Raw genomic sequence first — 15,620 nt, forward strand, 5'->3', positions numbered from 1 at the left:
CAAATTATGGTCATAAAGTTCCACCTTACCTGAGAACTCTGACGGGCAGATTGACAGACCTGTTTGAAGAACCTTCCCAGACCTCGTACGCCACGCACTTCGTTCAGTTTGCTGACCGCCTCCAACACTGAACTTTCATCGTCATGGTCCCAAATGTCCAGGTGAAGAGAATCACCATTTATGTCGTCGATATCACTGTGAAAAAATGTAAAGAGTAGGATAAGTATATCTCTTTCATATACGGAAAACAGCACGAAATCTTTTGACAATAAGAGAATGGAAAACGAGTTTCTAATTGGCCTAGCGTGCATGAAGAAGAAGAGGAAGAGGAAAAGACGATAAGTCAACAAGCGTATTCATCGCGAGACTAATCAACTTTCCGAGTAACGTTAATGTTTTTTGTTCAATATTGAATCAATGGATCTAACTCGAAACGGAACACCGAGCATAAGCTTGAAATGAATAACAGACTGAGTTAATTCTTTTTCTCAATATTGATACGTGGCGTCAAGCTGCCAATTAAAAATCTGCGAGTAAAATGAAGAAGTAGTACGATGAAGGAGACGTCAACAAACCTATTAGCAGACAGATTTGTAAACTCCAAACGAGTTCAACGTGAAATTGACTACTCCGTAGGGTTCTGAAGCATACCTTGACGCCAAAACAATGTCTTATTTTAGGAATCCATTTATGACTGATAAATTTGATGCTCATTATTCGGATAGTCGGAAAGAATACTGAGAATTTTTCCATTATTCGTTTTTTTCTGCCCATAATAAAGGGTTTTCCAATAAAAGGTTTTATGTTCAATAGCCCGCTATTTGGGCAACTGTCATTTTTAAAGCTTCCTTTTTTTACATTTGACTATGTAGCTTAAAGTACTTTTGGGTCGTCGTGAAGCACCTTCTCGGCCAGTAATATTGAACTGGAGGAAAAAATTTGAGCTGTTGAATGATGTGAAGAATCTGAACCGTTGTGCGTCACTCAAAAACAACTGAGAATATTGCAACTTTGACTCGTTGCGCTGACGAAAACCCAGGTTTATTGGAAAACCATTTACTCGCATAACATAGTTGTTTTGATAGCATTCATTTTGATATCAATCGAATATGCTAGATATTTTTCACGTTTTACAACTTGTCGAATTGATTTAACTCCCCAAGATTGAATGTGTCAGTGATTGGCGTAGCTCAAAGGGTAGCTATATAAACTAAATGTTCAGATAGCTCTTCAGATGTTCTCAGGATTTGGACTGTAAATTTTATCGCTGCGACTTTTTTTGAGGAGGGAGTAATGTGTTACATTTCATCATCTCACTAAAGTCAATCTTGAATCTTGATTGGTCGAAGGGCACCCTCTGAGGCACATTTTCAATTGCCTAGTTCACTCTGAATGTGTCAGAGATTCGCTTAGTAAGTAAATTTTATCGCTGTGACCTCCTGAGAAATCTTAAATGGGTAACATTTCTGTGTCTATCTTGCATCTTGATACACTGAGGCCTCACTTTTTTGGATATGTTAGTATTGTAAGTGTTAATATAAGCATCTTTGGATCATCAATAATGAATGTGTCAGTGATTTCTGTAGCTAGATGAGAGGTATTTTCAGATAATTTGCAACTTTCCGAGAAAGACGAGATGTGACATTTTTTGATATCGTTGACATCTTTTCTCTAACTTGATTGGTTTGAATGCCAACTCATTAACAAGATATATATCTTGCGAATGGGAAGCAGTAAGAAAAAGAAGACGTCAACAAACCTATTCACAGACAGATTCATAAACTTGAAACTGAGCCCGCCACATCAGGACAACGTTCAAACATCGGGAATCCGCGAACTCCCGGATGATTGATATGTTTGACAACGCTCCGGGCGACTCTCATTATCCGCCCGGAAAACGCCCGCCAATCGGGCGGACGTTAACGAGGCGCCCATCCAGATTCCGTTAATTGAATATTCAGACGAGTGTTACTCGAATCTCGTCGCAAAAGTTACAGATGGACGAGTGGGAGAGGAGGGGGGGGAGAATGAAACGTCCCCCCCTCCTCCCCAATCGGCCCGAAAGGGGGAAGAATCTCCGCGCGTCGTTAATGAGATCCCGGGACCGGATATTTTTCCCAATTATATCCGGATACTCGAATGAATCGGGATTCGAGTGGGCCGTATATAAGTGCAGAAAATGATGCGGATCAATTTTGACTCCTGGGGGACCGAGGGGAAGGGGGGAGTTGAAGCGTGTGCTTTCGGAGACGACGTGTTTGCGTTCCGGTGCGTGGGCGGTTCCGTTACAGGTGTAGGCTCGTCCTGGTGGAAAAATATTCGGAGGATTCGGGTCAGCACATAGCATCCCCGTGACGCAAAGAGAGAGACTTTGAATTCGTAGTGAAAATAAGCTGAAATGTATTGGATTATCCCGAAGGGATGGTAGATTGGCTCGCGGAAATGAACATATATACATAGGCGTACAACTTTGCTTCCGCCGTTTTTTTCCGAGATTCGAGGCTTCATTGTAAAAAACTAGTTATACATTCATGATTCAAAGAATCATCTATCGCCGGCCCCTACTCCTCCCATCTTTCAGGCAGCGTACGAATTCCGTGCTGAAAAAACTAGTCATTTTTAGAATCGATCCAATTTCTACTTCTTCATAAGACCGGATGTGCTCGTCAGCCATTTATCGAAACAAGTGATAATCCGAGAGAGCAACATCTGGAGATTATGGCAGTTGGGGTTGGACTTCCCATTTGTTGAAACCACTATCGGCAGGTTCTTTCACTAATAGCGGCCTCACCATAGGTATTTGAGAGCATTCGATGAGCTTCAGATGCAGCTTTATTCATATTGAAGCAGAACATTAAAACCTTCCGCAAATGACAAAAATGACATGTTCAATCAAGAATAACTTTATGATGCAGATACAAATCGACTTATATTTCGATGACGTTATGTTTACAAATACCTTAGATCATTGTATGACATCTACGATCTATTTCTTTCGACTAGCATTTACCACTACAGTTAACTATTGCAAAACGACGGAAGCAAAGTTGTACACCTAATAAATAGAATCAGTCAGTAGCCTATTTGAAATCATCCCAAATAGAGGAGTTCATTAGAACTCTGGAACTGGAGGGCGAGCTGAAGACTATGGGCGAAAACAGCTTTGATGGGAGGCACCATAGAACTTGAGGTCGCTGTGCAATGAAGCACCATCTTAAATCTACATCTATATCAGTGACTTTGCCCATGTTTTTGGGATACGCAACTGTTGATTTTATCTCAGAGAAAGGTGAAATGCACTGACTTCAGGAGATCTTGACAGGCCTTGGCAAATTACGCGAAAAAAATTCTATTTGGCTGTTTCACATAGTTGGGCCTGTTAGCATTTGTCGATGAGTCATTTGGGTTTCTAGATGTGTCTAGCATCTTTATCTCATCAATAATGAATCTGTCTGTGATCGGTGTAGTTAGTACTGAAATTTTTACGTAACTGTTAATTTCATTACTGATATCTTGTTGGAGGCTAAATGTTTGACATTCTTGAGTTGCATCAACGACAATCTTTTATCCTCATAGGCTAAAGCTTATCATACTCGTCAAATCTCATTATGATCGATTTAAAACAAAAAATTGGATTCGAATGGGTAACGAATATGGCAATATGGAAAAAAGACTCTGGGTAAATACCCGGAACCGATCCAGGAAATCGGAAATAACAGGATGCGTTACACTGCCGTGTAAAAAAGAAAAAACAAAATCAGCGCCGCCCCGTTCATCACCGAACCCTTAAAATTCCCGTTCTCCCCGACGATTAATCGCTCCCAAACCACCCCTCAGTACACACATCCACATTACTCTTTTTTCTCCACCCTTGAATATGCGCCGGCAATTTCCAATAAACCGTCCGAGAACCGGGGCGCTAATAAATAAATAAGCGACGACGTTAGGGCCGGAGTGCATTCGGAGGTACTTACAATCGAAATTTCTCGTTCCACTTGGGGTTGAGGGTGTGCGGCTTGACAGAAGTGGCCCTTATGAACTTGGCGGGCAGGGCCCCGCCGCCCACGCTGTCCCTCTGCTCCCTCACGCCCCTGCCGTCCTTCCGTTTGAAGCTCAGCTTGAAGCTGTGGTGTTTTCGCAACTTCTCGTGATTACCTGACAAACAGAGGATTACGCTGTTATCAGCTGCTGTTCGGCTGCTGCTGTGGAGGGGATCTGAGGGGTGCGGATTAGTTGGGGGTGTTCTGAGCTCTGAGACTTTGTGATTTTTGGATACGGAGAAAGGTGATTTATGAGGGGTGGAAAATTAGGTTATGTCTCTTCAACTTTTAGGGTTGAATGAGATTTTGGGATTTATGGCGTTTCGTTAGGTGCTACTGTTTCTTTGCTTTTCAAACATCGTTGAAAGGGGAGAGATTGCAATGAGAACGTCAAAAGATCTTTGATATTGGGCTATTCAAAATACCACTCCCGATATTTCGCTGTCTGGAATTTTTATTTAATAACTCCCCAAAGGGCCTCAAATATAATGAATTCGCGCTCACAACTGTATGTATGACTGTGATCACATTTGAGCTCTAAATGTATTATATGTTGAAGAAAATTTGCCTAACGGCTTTGGAGATGTGGTTACGAGAGATGCCATCTCAATGATTCTTGAAATAGCGATTCGACCTAATTTTGAGAAATGAGAAAGGCAAAAATAATTATTAAGAAATATGTTTGAACTTGAAGCTTAAAACCGCAACTCAATAAGTTCAACTATTTCAGAGAAAATTGTAAAATGGCGTGAAAAGACAAGTTCTCATAACTTCTTTATTACTGATGCTACCGTAGTGACTCTGTCTGCTCACAGATGGCGTTATGAGTTTTTGCACCTCACACACTTTGACTCCGATGGATTTATATGGGTCTTCGCGTTGCAACAGAGTCACCTCTCCAAGAAGATGTGAGAGGGTGTCTTAGGCAGAGATCGATGGATATCCCAACTGAAGAGCACACCAGCGATCTTGGGACGAAACTTTAACCATAAAACAAAAACATTCTACAGCCAGTTTTTTCAGTAGAATAAATTGTTGTAATCATTATCAGTCATCATTGTTGTAATCATTATTAGTCATCATTGTTAGTTACGCACAGGAAGTTAAATCTAGAATTGAAAACCTCTGTAACTCACCATGTTTATGTTGAATAAACATTATGATTATATGTTCTTTATTGCAGTTAGTTTTGAAGTTATAATACAAACTTTTGTGTTTTTGAATGAAAAACACAAAGTTTTCTACTATATGAAATGATACCTATATAAATTTATTATTGAACCATAAAAATCATCAAAGATTTAAGTTTCTCACGGCAAATCTACCAAGCGCCTGTCTATGATAATCTTTGAAATTCAAATAATTAAAATATTCGGTGACAATCAATGTCTCTTAGATCTCTTCAACATTTTCAAAATGGTAAATTTTGTTCTTTAAATGTGACCAAAGGAAAAACTCTAACGGTGTTAAATCCGGAGACTTGGAGGCCACAAAATATTTAAATTATCTGAAGTTCACAGATTATTTAGGTGAATTTTTGGTTGATTAGCCGTGTGAAACTAAAACTTTTGATGATTTTCAAAGTTTGATGAGTAATTTATATGTCATGTTATATATTTTTGAAAGGAGAAAAAATAGCAGAAGCACAAACAACAGTTTGTGTTCTTAGTAACTTCAAACTAATTGCAATGAAAAACAAATGATTACACCAATAGATTCTTCCAAAAAAGGTGCTTGTAGGCTGTTTCTGTTTCATGTTTATAGCACCAGTAATGAAGAAGTTATGAGAACTTTTTCATTTCATGCAATTTTTTTATTTTCTCTAAAAGGTTGCAAACAGTTGAACTTGGGTTGCGGTTTCCACCAAATCAATTCTGTCAAAAATCCAGCACCTAAAATGTGCCATTCATTTTTTTCTAGCCCAAAGGAATTCTGAGATCCTCTCACTAAACGACAAATTTGGGACACCCGCTAAAATAGTTTTCCATTCAAGAAAAGATGGAAGATTTCGAGTGAAAATTGTCGAACGCACGAAAATTCTAGCTATCCAATTTTCCTCTACAAAGGTCGTTCGTGATAAAAAATCACAACGCGAAACTAACTTTTAGTTTGGTCAGCACGTTAATTTATGCAAATTGACAGTGTCGATTAACTCCCAAACGGAGACCCGCTGTTTCCCCAAACTCGACGTAATTACCTGACAAACGCAGCACTTGGAAGTTTTCCACGACGGGAAAGTGCCGGGAACGGCCGATAGATGGCCCTTTTTCCGAGATTGCGGAAACGCGAGATAAGTTGTAGTGGCGGTGCCCGGAAAACGACGTGGCTGAAAGGCGTCTCGCGTCGCAGGAGACGTCCCACGGGACCCCATCCCAGATTTCTTGGGTCAACAGGCGGGAATCGGTCGTTGGGTACGGGTTTTTTTTTCTCCTAGTAATTAAATTGGAAATGGGAAGATGGAAGACGGTTCAGGTGGGCGGAGATGAACGTAATGTCCGATAGTTTCACGCTACACAAATATTTATAGACCTATTATGGTTCGGGGATGTTGTTCCTTTCATCAGGATCGAATCGAACTGAAACGTTGAGTTATGAAGTCATTGGTTTTTTTTTGGTTTTTTGCTCGATAAAAGGGAGATGGAATTGAAGTATTGCTGATTGAGTTTTTTTCAGATCAGATGCATTTATAAAATAATCCATTTTTTGAAACATTGGATAGAACTTCACTTGATTGAGTTCGTAGGATAGCCTAGAAAAAATATTTTTGCATTGAATTTTATTTTATTATTCAATATAACGGGTGTTTTTTTTCGTGGTATATAACTTTAAGTTGGCATTAATGTTCAAGATGGCAACCGATTTAACAGTTGTCAAGGGATTTATTCTCAGTTTGGTTTGGCAATTCATCATGAATAGCCTGAACAACGCTTGCAAATAGACCAAAATAAGATTGCCATTGTTCCCAATTTTCATAAGCGAATTTTGTTTAGCGATGAAGCACTTTTCTGGTTGAATGGCTACGTCAACAAACAAAACTGCCGCATTTGGAGTGAAGCTAATCCTCAAGTGTATGTCGAAACACCGTTACATCCAGAAAAACTGACTGTTTGGTGCGCTTTATGGGCTGGTGGAATCATTGGTCCGTACTTCTTCAAAAACGATGATGGCCAGAACGTTACAGTCAATGGTGATCGGTATAGAGCCATGATTACTAACTTTTTCATTTCTGAATTGAACAACCATGATGTCCAGGAGCTGTGGTTCCAACAAGACGGCACAACATGTCACACAGCTCGTGCCACAATCGATTTATTGAAAGACACGTTTGGTGACCGCCTAATTTTACGTTTTGGACCTGTGAATTGGCCTCCAAGATCTTGTGATTTAACACCGCTAGACTACTTTATGTGGAGCTTTGTGAAGTCATTGGTCTATGCGAATAAGCCACAAACCCTTGACCATTCGGAAGACAACACTCGCAGTGTTATTGCCGATATACGGCCACAAATGTTGGAAAAAGTCATCGAAAATTGGACGTCCAGATTGGACTACATCCGAGCCAGCCGTGGCGGTCATATGCCAGAAATCATATTAAAACTATAATGCCACAAGATTATCTTGCGGATAAATTAAATTCATGTCAATCGAATAATCCATCGTTGTTTTATTGCAATTCAAAGTTCTATAGCTCTAAAAAAACACCCTTTATTACAAGTGTCATCTATGTGTCTACCTACGTTCTTTTCAGCCCACCTGATATATAGGCAAATGTGTGGGTAGGTATAAGTATGTTACGAGTATCAACAATGGATCCTGGGAATTTCAGCAATAGATATTTGAAAGCGGTGAGTTGTTAACTTCTACTTGGAACGTAGAAGAAAAGAATCTTCAAGGTATATTTTCGAAATATCACAAATTATTTCCAATATAAATCTTTTTAATTCATGATTGAGAGATCATGATTATGGTAAGGGACTGGAAAAATACACGATTATATTTGATTAATTCAGATATTTACCTGCAACATCTGGTAGACAGGCATCTGAAAGGGTCCTGTTTGGTGTGTGTGGTTGAGGTGAACAAGGAGCTGCCATTGGTTGGATTCCGAGCATGCAATAAGGATCACTGAAACCTAAAGCAAATCCTATTTCTTAGAATATGTTCATAGAATGAAACAATCAATCCCCAATCAGAATTTATTTACATTTCAAAGGAAGTTTTCACTGAAACATTGGGAGGGGCCATGTCTTCTTATTTGAAATTACCCTTTTCACCCCATTTCTTTTCCTAAATTCATATGAATATCATCACAACAACCCTTATTTTCCGTTTCTCGTGAGCCGTTGTTCTATGAAATATTTAGTTTGATCTTGATTGATTGATATCCCGCTGGGACAGTAATTTTTTTGAATTAGATTTACGCCAGACGAATATTTTTTTCCCTTCTTCATACAAGTTTTTTTTTGTATACCCTCCTATCTCACTTGACAGGTTATACTGAAAATGGGGTAACGTCTAATCTGGTTTGCTTCAAAACGGAAAAGGGCTGCCAACCGTATAGCAGCTTTTCCACCGCACCGCTAAAAAATTCAACAGTGGTGATAAGATAAAATTCACGTTGTATACCCTCTCTCAAATTCATCATTCTGGCTCTTTTGTTTGAACTTTATGCCCTACTGTGCATATTTGACTGAGGTATTCTTCGCGAAGTATCTCGTGTTGACTTTGAACGGATCAATTATTACTACGTTGATTGAACTTATGATTTTTTTATGATTGTTTGCTTTTGACCAATTTGACCATTCCATCCTGAATTAATTGAAATTGAGGGTGTTTTTTTTCGAGGTATATAACTTTAAGTTGACATTACTGTTCAAGATGACGACCGATTTAATAGCTGTCAAGTGATTTATTCTCAGTTTGGTTTGGCAATTCATCAAATTTAGCCAAACGATCATCAAGTGAGGCGTAGATTCGTCGAATGGGCCAAAAATGATATTGCCGCTGTTGCCGATTTTCATAAGCGAATTTTGTTTAGCGATGAAGCGCACTTCTGGTTGAATGGCTACGTCAACAAAAAAAACTGCCGCGTTTGGAGTGAAGCTAATCCTCAAGTGTATGTCGAAACACCGTTACATCCAGAAAAACTGACTGTTTGGTGCGCTTTATGGACTGGTGGAATCATTGGTCCGTACTTCTCCAAAAACGATGATGGCCAGAACGTTACAGTCAAAGATGATCGGTATAGAGCCATGATTACTAACTTTTTCATTCCTGAATTGAACAACCATGATGTCCAGGAGCTGTGGTTCCAACAAGACGGCGCAACATGTCACACAGCTCGTGCCACAATCGATTTATTGAAATACACGTTTGGTGACCGCCTAAAATCACGTTTTGGACCCGTGAATTGGCCTCCAAGATCTTGTGATTTAACACCGCTAGACTACTTTCTGTGGGTCTATGTAAAGTCATTGGTCTATGCGGATAAGCCACAAACCCTTGACCATTTGGAAGACAACATTCGCCGTGTTATTGCCGATATACGGCCATAAATGTTGGAAAAAGTCATCGAAAATTGGACGTCCAGATTGGACTACATCCGAGCCAGCCGTGGCGGTCATATGCCAGAAATCATATTAAAACTATAATGCCACAAGATTATCTTGCGGATAAATTAAATTCATGTCAATCGAATAATCCATCGTTGTTTTATTGCAATTTAAAGTTCTATAGCTCTAAAAATAACACCCTTTACCTTATCGATTATATTTGAGTGAATCTCATATTCAAAGTATAAAACGTTGGTAAAACACAACTAACATCCTAACAACAGTTTCTTTACATTGAAACGAATTCCAAAACAGGAATTTTTCAAAAATAGATCCACCTAAATTTACAGGAAACTCATACAAGAAGATGGACTGCTCTAATTGGAACACCTTGTATATCTATGTCGCTATCCAGACTAGGTAGAATTATGTAGAAAATTAATGTATTGAATTTGGATTTTCCTTCAAGTTCTCTATAGAAAATATCAAGTCCGCCCCAATTTTTTTTTTGGCTTATACTCACCGTTCGCATCTTTGGCTTCTAAACCTTCAGCTTCCATTACGACCACACTCAGGACCACAATCGGTGGCTTTTCCTCTCCTGCCGTATGCAGCATTCGATAATGCCTGTCAGGGGGCATTCCGAATGCCCTTTGTCCGTATAAATAGAGATCCTCTTTGTAGTGAGCATATTGTCCACCTGGCGCAGGTGCGCCAACCTGAAAATTGGAAAATGAAAGGATTACGGAGGATCCATACAGTAAATAAGTCTCTCGAAAAATTATTACTATCTGAACAGAGCGAATGTAGAGTTTATTTTCAATGATGAAAAATACTGACGAGGATTGAGAAGAATTTGATTGATTAACACGAAGAATGAGAGAGTCTTCTAAATAATAAGGTTTCAGTAGTTCAGTTGAGAGAAAAAAAGGTGCTGTTTCATCAAGACAATGAGCCGTGTCACAATAGTTATTTATGCAACAAGTGCAAAAAGTGAATATTTATTGCACTCGACGCGAAATTGTCCGACGAGGCCGTTAGGCCGAGTTGGACAACACGTCGAGTGCATTAAACAATTTTTGCACGAGTTGCATACAACATTTTTTCTACGTTCATGCAAAAAGCAAAAAATGATTTATTGAGGTGCGGCACTAGGTGTAGGAAAATGAAAAGCGCAACTTGATTATTAATATCGATTTGCATTGAAACAGGAACTAATACGTTACGAACAATTCAACTCAAACTTCATTTTTACCCTCAATGTTGAAAGTGAATGAACAATTGGTGCAATTTTCAATATGAATATTTCGTAGTGAAGTACTTTTTAAATCCACTTCTTGATTTGTTACTGCTGTAAATGTACTAGTACTTGGTAACTGTACATCGTTATTTCCTTCAGGCTGAAATATTTGTTTTGCAACACTGAGTTTGTTTGCATGTGATTCCTCTACGTATCCCTCAGCTACTGTCGACGATTTCCATCAGCACGTTGAAGTAGAATGACAGATGAGTGCAATAAAAACTTTATTGCACTAGTGCAATAAAGAACTTTTTTTTCCACAAAATATAGTTCAATAAAGTTTTGCTTTCTGCATGAATGTAGAAAAATCAATGAAAACAATGGCAAAATTGCATGAAATGGGCTTCGAATTGCTTCTGCATCCACCGTATGCGCCAGATCTGCCCCCAGCGACTTTTTTCTGTTCTCAGACCTCGAAAGAATGCTCGTTGGAAAAAATTAAAGAAGTAATAGCTGAAACTAAGGCCTATTGTGAAGCGAAAGACAAAATGTACTCCAAAAATGGTATCGAAAAGTTGGAAGATCGCTATAATAGCTGTATCCCCCTCAAAGGCAATTATGTTGAATAATAAAATCGAATTTTGTTTTACTATGGTAGACCGGGAACTTTTCAATTGGCCTGTTATTGTATCGGAATGGAACTCGAAGGAGCGCGCAAAAATCGAAAAACCTGAAAGTTATCGGTTTACCTCGAACGTAAGGAATTAATTTAAGTGAATACAGACCTGTAAAATTGGATATGGGGCAAACGGGAATAAGTAATGAACGAGTTTGTGGTAGGTCGTCCAAATCACTCCCCGCCGAAGAAAATTAAACTCCATTTTCCGGACCTGGTGAATTTAATCCGAATCTATTGGAGTGCTGAGCTTTCGTAATTAAATTTGGGAATTTATTCATTTCCCCGCAGCTAAATAAATTAGTATGAGGTAAATATGTTCTATGGAATTCCGAAATTGAATTATTCCCTATCGTTACGGTCTTTTTGAAAACCGTGATTAATTATTGTTTCACCGTATTTTGGCCATCGGCTAACCGAAAGTTTTCCACAAATAATCTGAATCAATTGTTATGAAAATGAGCAACGCAATATGGAATATTTCCACGTGCAGATTTTGCACAGGGTATGGGAAACCGTTCACATGTACAGGGTGTGCAAAATTCGTTGTCTACTGAGGGTATCTCAAAAACTGTCCGATCTAGAAAAAATTTTCCCAAAGTTGAAAATTTCAGTATACGTTTGAGGTCTGAATATAATTGTTACAAGCACCATCCCTGGTGATCATTTGAAGGGTGGCTCAACACTGATCAAAGAATGTTACTTCGTTTTAATGTTGTATTGTGATTATGTCTCCTTTAATCAGGGAGAAAGTTATCGAAAAGGAAAGATATAATGTATAATGATTAAGATGACAACACCGTGTATTATTTTTGACATTTCTTATGTCATTTATGTTCGTGGAAAAGGAGAAATCATAGAAGATCAACTGAATAATGTAGTTGATGAATTAGTATTTACAAATGGGCACTGAATACGCTATATTAGTGTGACGTCACACACCGCCATTTTTGGTTCTCCTGTCAGTGTTCGGAATCCAAACAAATAAATTGTCATTCAAATTAGTACGGTGTCATTGAAGTAATTGGCTTATTTTCATAAATAAGAGTATTTGAGGAACGATTTCAGTATAAATTGATAGACAGAAGGAACGAGGTTAATACCAGTAAGTTTTTATCCTGTATCATTTTCCAGATTTTATAAAAAGCCGTGTTTATTAGTTGAACTTCAAGTTAGAACTTACTGGCATTAATTTCGTGCCTTCTGTCTATCAATTAATAGTAAAATCGTTCCTTAAATAATCTTATTTATCAAAATAAGCCAATTGCTTCAACGACAACGTACTAATTTAAATGACAATTTGTTTGTTTGGATTCCGAACACTGACAGGAGAACTAAAATGACAGTGTGTGACGTCATCACTAACAGAGCGTATTGTGTCCAATTCATAAATTAATTTCTTAGCTTCTCGAATAACAAATGAGATTTATTTTTTATAGAGGTTTTGTTTTTTAGATGAAAAAGGAATTAATGCAATTTTATTCAGAGGATAATCCTCTTGTCTACGAAAAAAGTTCCAGTAATCAATAAGTGCTGTCGCTTGCTCTAACGTACAATGTAGACACCAGGATCGTTTCTCCTTTAATAGTTAGGTGTATAAAACTGCTTACAATGACCCTTTTCGCTGTAGTGATGTTTCTTATCTTACAGCAAGTTAGAAGTTTATTATCCATTAAACCGATACTACAGGAGGCTGTGCTCTTAAATCTATCTAAACAACCTACAGAAATGGTTTCAGTACATAAGTTGCTGCCATCAAAAAAACATTATCTTTCATCGTTCCTGTTTCTGTCGTTAAATGTAAGTGATGGTAATCAAACAACATCAGACGTCGTTAATTCAATATCTCAATTTTCAAGTAAAACTACGATACTTTGGCGTTTTTATCAGACGATGGTAGTCGATATCGAATTGAAATTATAATGAAATAATTATGTTTGGTATGAACTCGATAGAATCGCAACGTTCTTCAACTAACAGAATAAACATTTCCTCGTAGAAAGAAGGAAATGGATGAAATATTCATTGTTGACATAAAGAAAAACGTTCAACATCAACCGTAATAGCTGCTAATGGTTGTACCCGGTTTAATCACTAGAAAAACATCAGTTTCCTCATTTAGAATTCGTCGCAAATTAGATATATTATGACAGGATATTCAACATCGAATGAAATGAATTATTCTAGGTGATGAAACGAAGCGTGGCTTAGTATTCATGAGCAGAGAGGTGCGAGTGAAACAGATACCCATTATTTCGAATTTCCCTTGGAAATACGGTGGATTAAGGATATTCCTGTTTCATTTTATAAAAGAGACCGGGGAAAATGTTTCAGCGAATGAACTGCTGTGTAAGGATAATATCCAGGACGATCTTTATGCGTTGTAAATAAATGCTCGAGGGCATGCGCATTCGCCATTTTGCACCCGATATTCTCATCATTAGGAACCCAATTGTTTTGTTCGATAGATTATTAAAACTCAAACTGGAAGGTATTGTATTTCATTATCTATGATGAAATCTTGGGATTAAGGATCAGGTAGCAGTCTGATGGAAAAATTGTCAACGGTTAAACTATCTGAACAAAAAAATCTATGAGTTCGATTCAATTCTATGGATAGTTTTCGAGATGTAGTATGTCGAAGTTGCATTTCTTCAAAATACCATTTCTCGCTGGAAAACATCTTGAGAAGATTTCAAAGTTTCTTCGAAATTTTGATACAGCGAGATTCGAGAAGTACCTATTTGGATCTTAGCAAGAATATGCTACAATTCCTCTCTGGATTCCCTACATGGCATTGTCATACCAGAAAGCACCCCATGAGAATGAGTCTAGCAGAAAACCTGGCCATCACTGGCCAACGCAAAAAATGCTTTGTAAAGGGTGTTTTTTTTAGAGCTATCGAACTTTAAATTGCAATAAAACAACAATGGATTATAAGATTGACATGAATTTCATTTATCCGCAAGATAATCTTGTGGCATTACATTTAAATATGATTTCTGGCATATGACCGCCACGGCTGGCTCGGATGTGGTCCAATCTGGACGTCCAATTTTCGATGACTTTTTCCAACATTTGTGGCAGTATATCGGCAATAACACGGCGAATGTTGTCTTCCAAATGGTTAAGGGTTTGTGGCTTATCCGCATAGACCAATGACTCTACATAGCCCCACAGAAAGTAGTCTAGCGGTGTTAAATCACAAGATCTTGGAGGCCAATTCACAGGTCCAAAACGTGAAATTAGGCGGTCACCAAACATGTCTTTCAATAAATCGATTGTGGCACGAGCTGTGTGACATGTTGCGCCATCTTGTTGGAACCACAGCTCCTGGACATCATGGTTGTTCAATTCAGGAATGAGAAAGTTAGTAATAATGGCTCTATACCGATCACCATTGACTGTAACGTTCTGGCCATCATCGTTTTTGAAGAAGTACGGATCATTGATTCCACCAGCCCATAAAGCGCACCAAACAGTCAGTTTTTCTGGATGTAACGGTGTTTCGACATACACTTGAGGATAAGCTTCACTCCAAATGCGGCAGTTTTGTTGGTTGACGTAGCCATTCAACCAGAAGTGCGCTTCATCGCTAATGGACGTAGTGCGCGATACGTATTCCGCACAGAACCATTATTTTCTAAATAAAATTGCACTATTTGCAAGCGTTGTTCAGGCGTGAATCTATTCATGATGAGTTGCCAAACCAAACTGAGAATAAATCACTTGACAGCTGTTGAATCGGTCGCCAGCTGGAACAGTAATGCCAACTTAAAGTTATATACCTCGAAAAAAAACACCCTTTACAAAAGACTTGCAGAAGCAAGGAAGTAACCTCCTCGAAGCTGTCCCAAGATACAGGAGTTCATTAGAACTATGGAAATGAAGCTCAAGCAGTAAACTACTACTATTTATAGGGAAAACAGCCTTGATAGGAGGCACAATAACCCATGAAGTTGTGGTGCCAAGAAACCCCCCTTAGATCTACAATTTATATCCTGCAACTCGATATTCATTTTCAAATTTCCATAACCTTTGAACCTAGCTATCTAGATATCCATCATTTCAACAAGAAAACCGTCGATACAAAACTTTTTAACCGATTCCTT

At 38.4% G+C, this 15,620-nt stretch overlaps 1 protein-coding gene across 1 annotated transcript in view; it reads right to left on the reverse strand.

Annotated features, from left to right (window-relative positions):
* The window catches only part of LOC123672816 (BAI1-associated protein 3), a 73,199-nt gene that overhangs the window by 13,035 nt on the left and 44,544 nt on the right, over window positions 1-15,620 (reverse strand). The window contains exons 5-8 of the mRNA XM_045607117.1: window positions 10,116-10,311; window positions 8,059-8,172; window positions 3,975-4,155; window positions 30-195 (exon numbers count right to left, since the gene is read on the reverse strand). Of these exons, the coding sequence (XP_045463073.1) occupies window positions 30-195; window positions 3,975-4,155; window positions 8,059-8,172; window positions 10,116-10,311 (657 nt within the window). The remainder of the gene's footprint in view (window positions 1-29; window positions 196-3,974; window positions 4,156-8,058; window positions 8,173-10,115; window positions 10,312-15,620) is intronic.

Source organism: Harmonia axyridis, chromosome 2 (genome assembly GCF_914767665.1).
Source record: "Harmonia axyridis chromosome 2, icHarAxyr1.1, whole genome shotgun sequence".
Taxonomy (NCBI): Eukaryota; Metazoa; Arthropoda; class Insecta; order Coleoptera; family Coccinellidae; genus Harmonia; species Harmonia axyridis.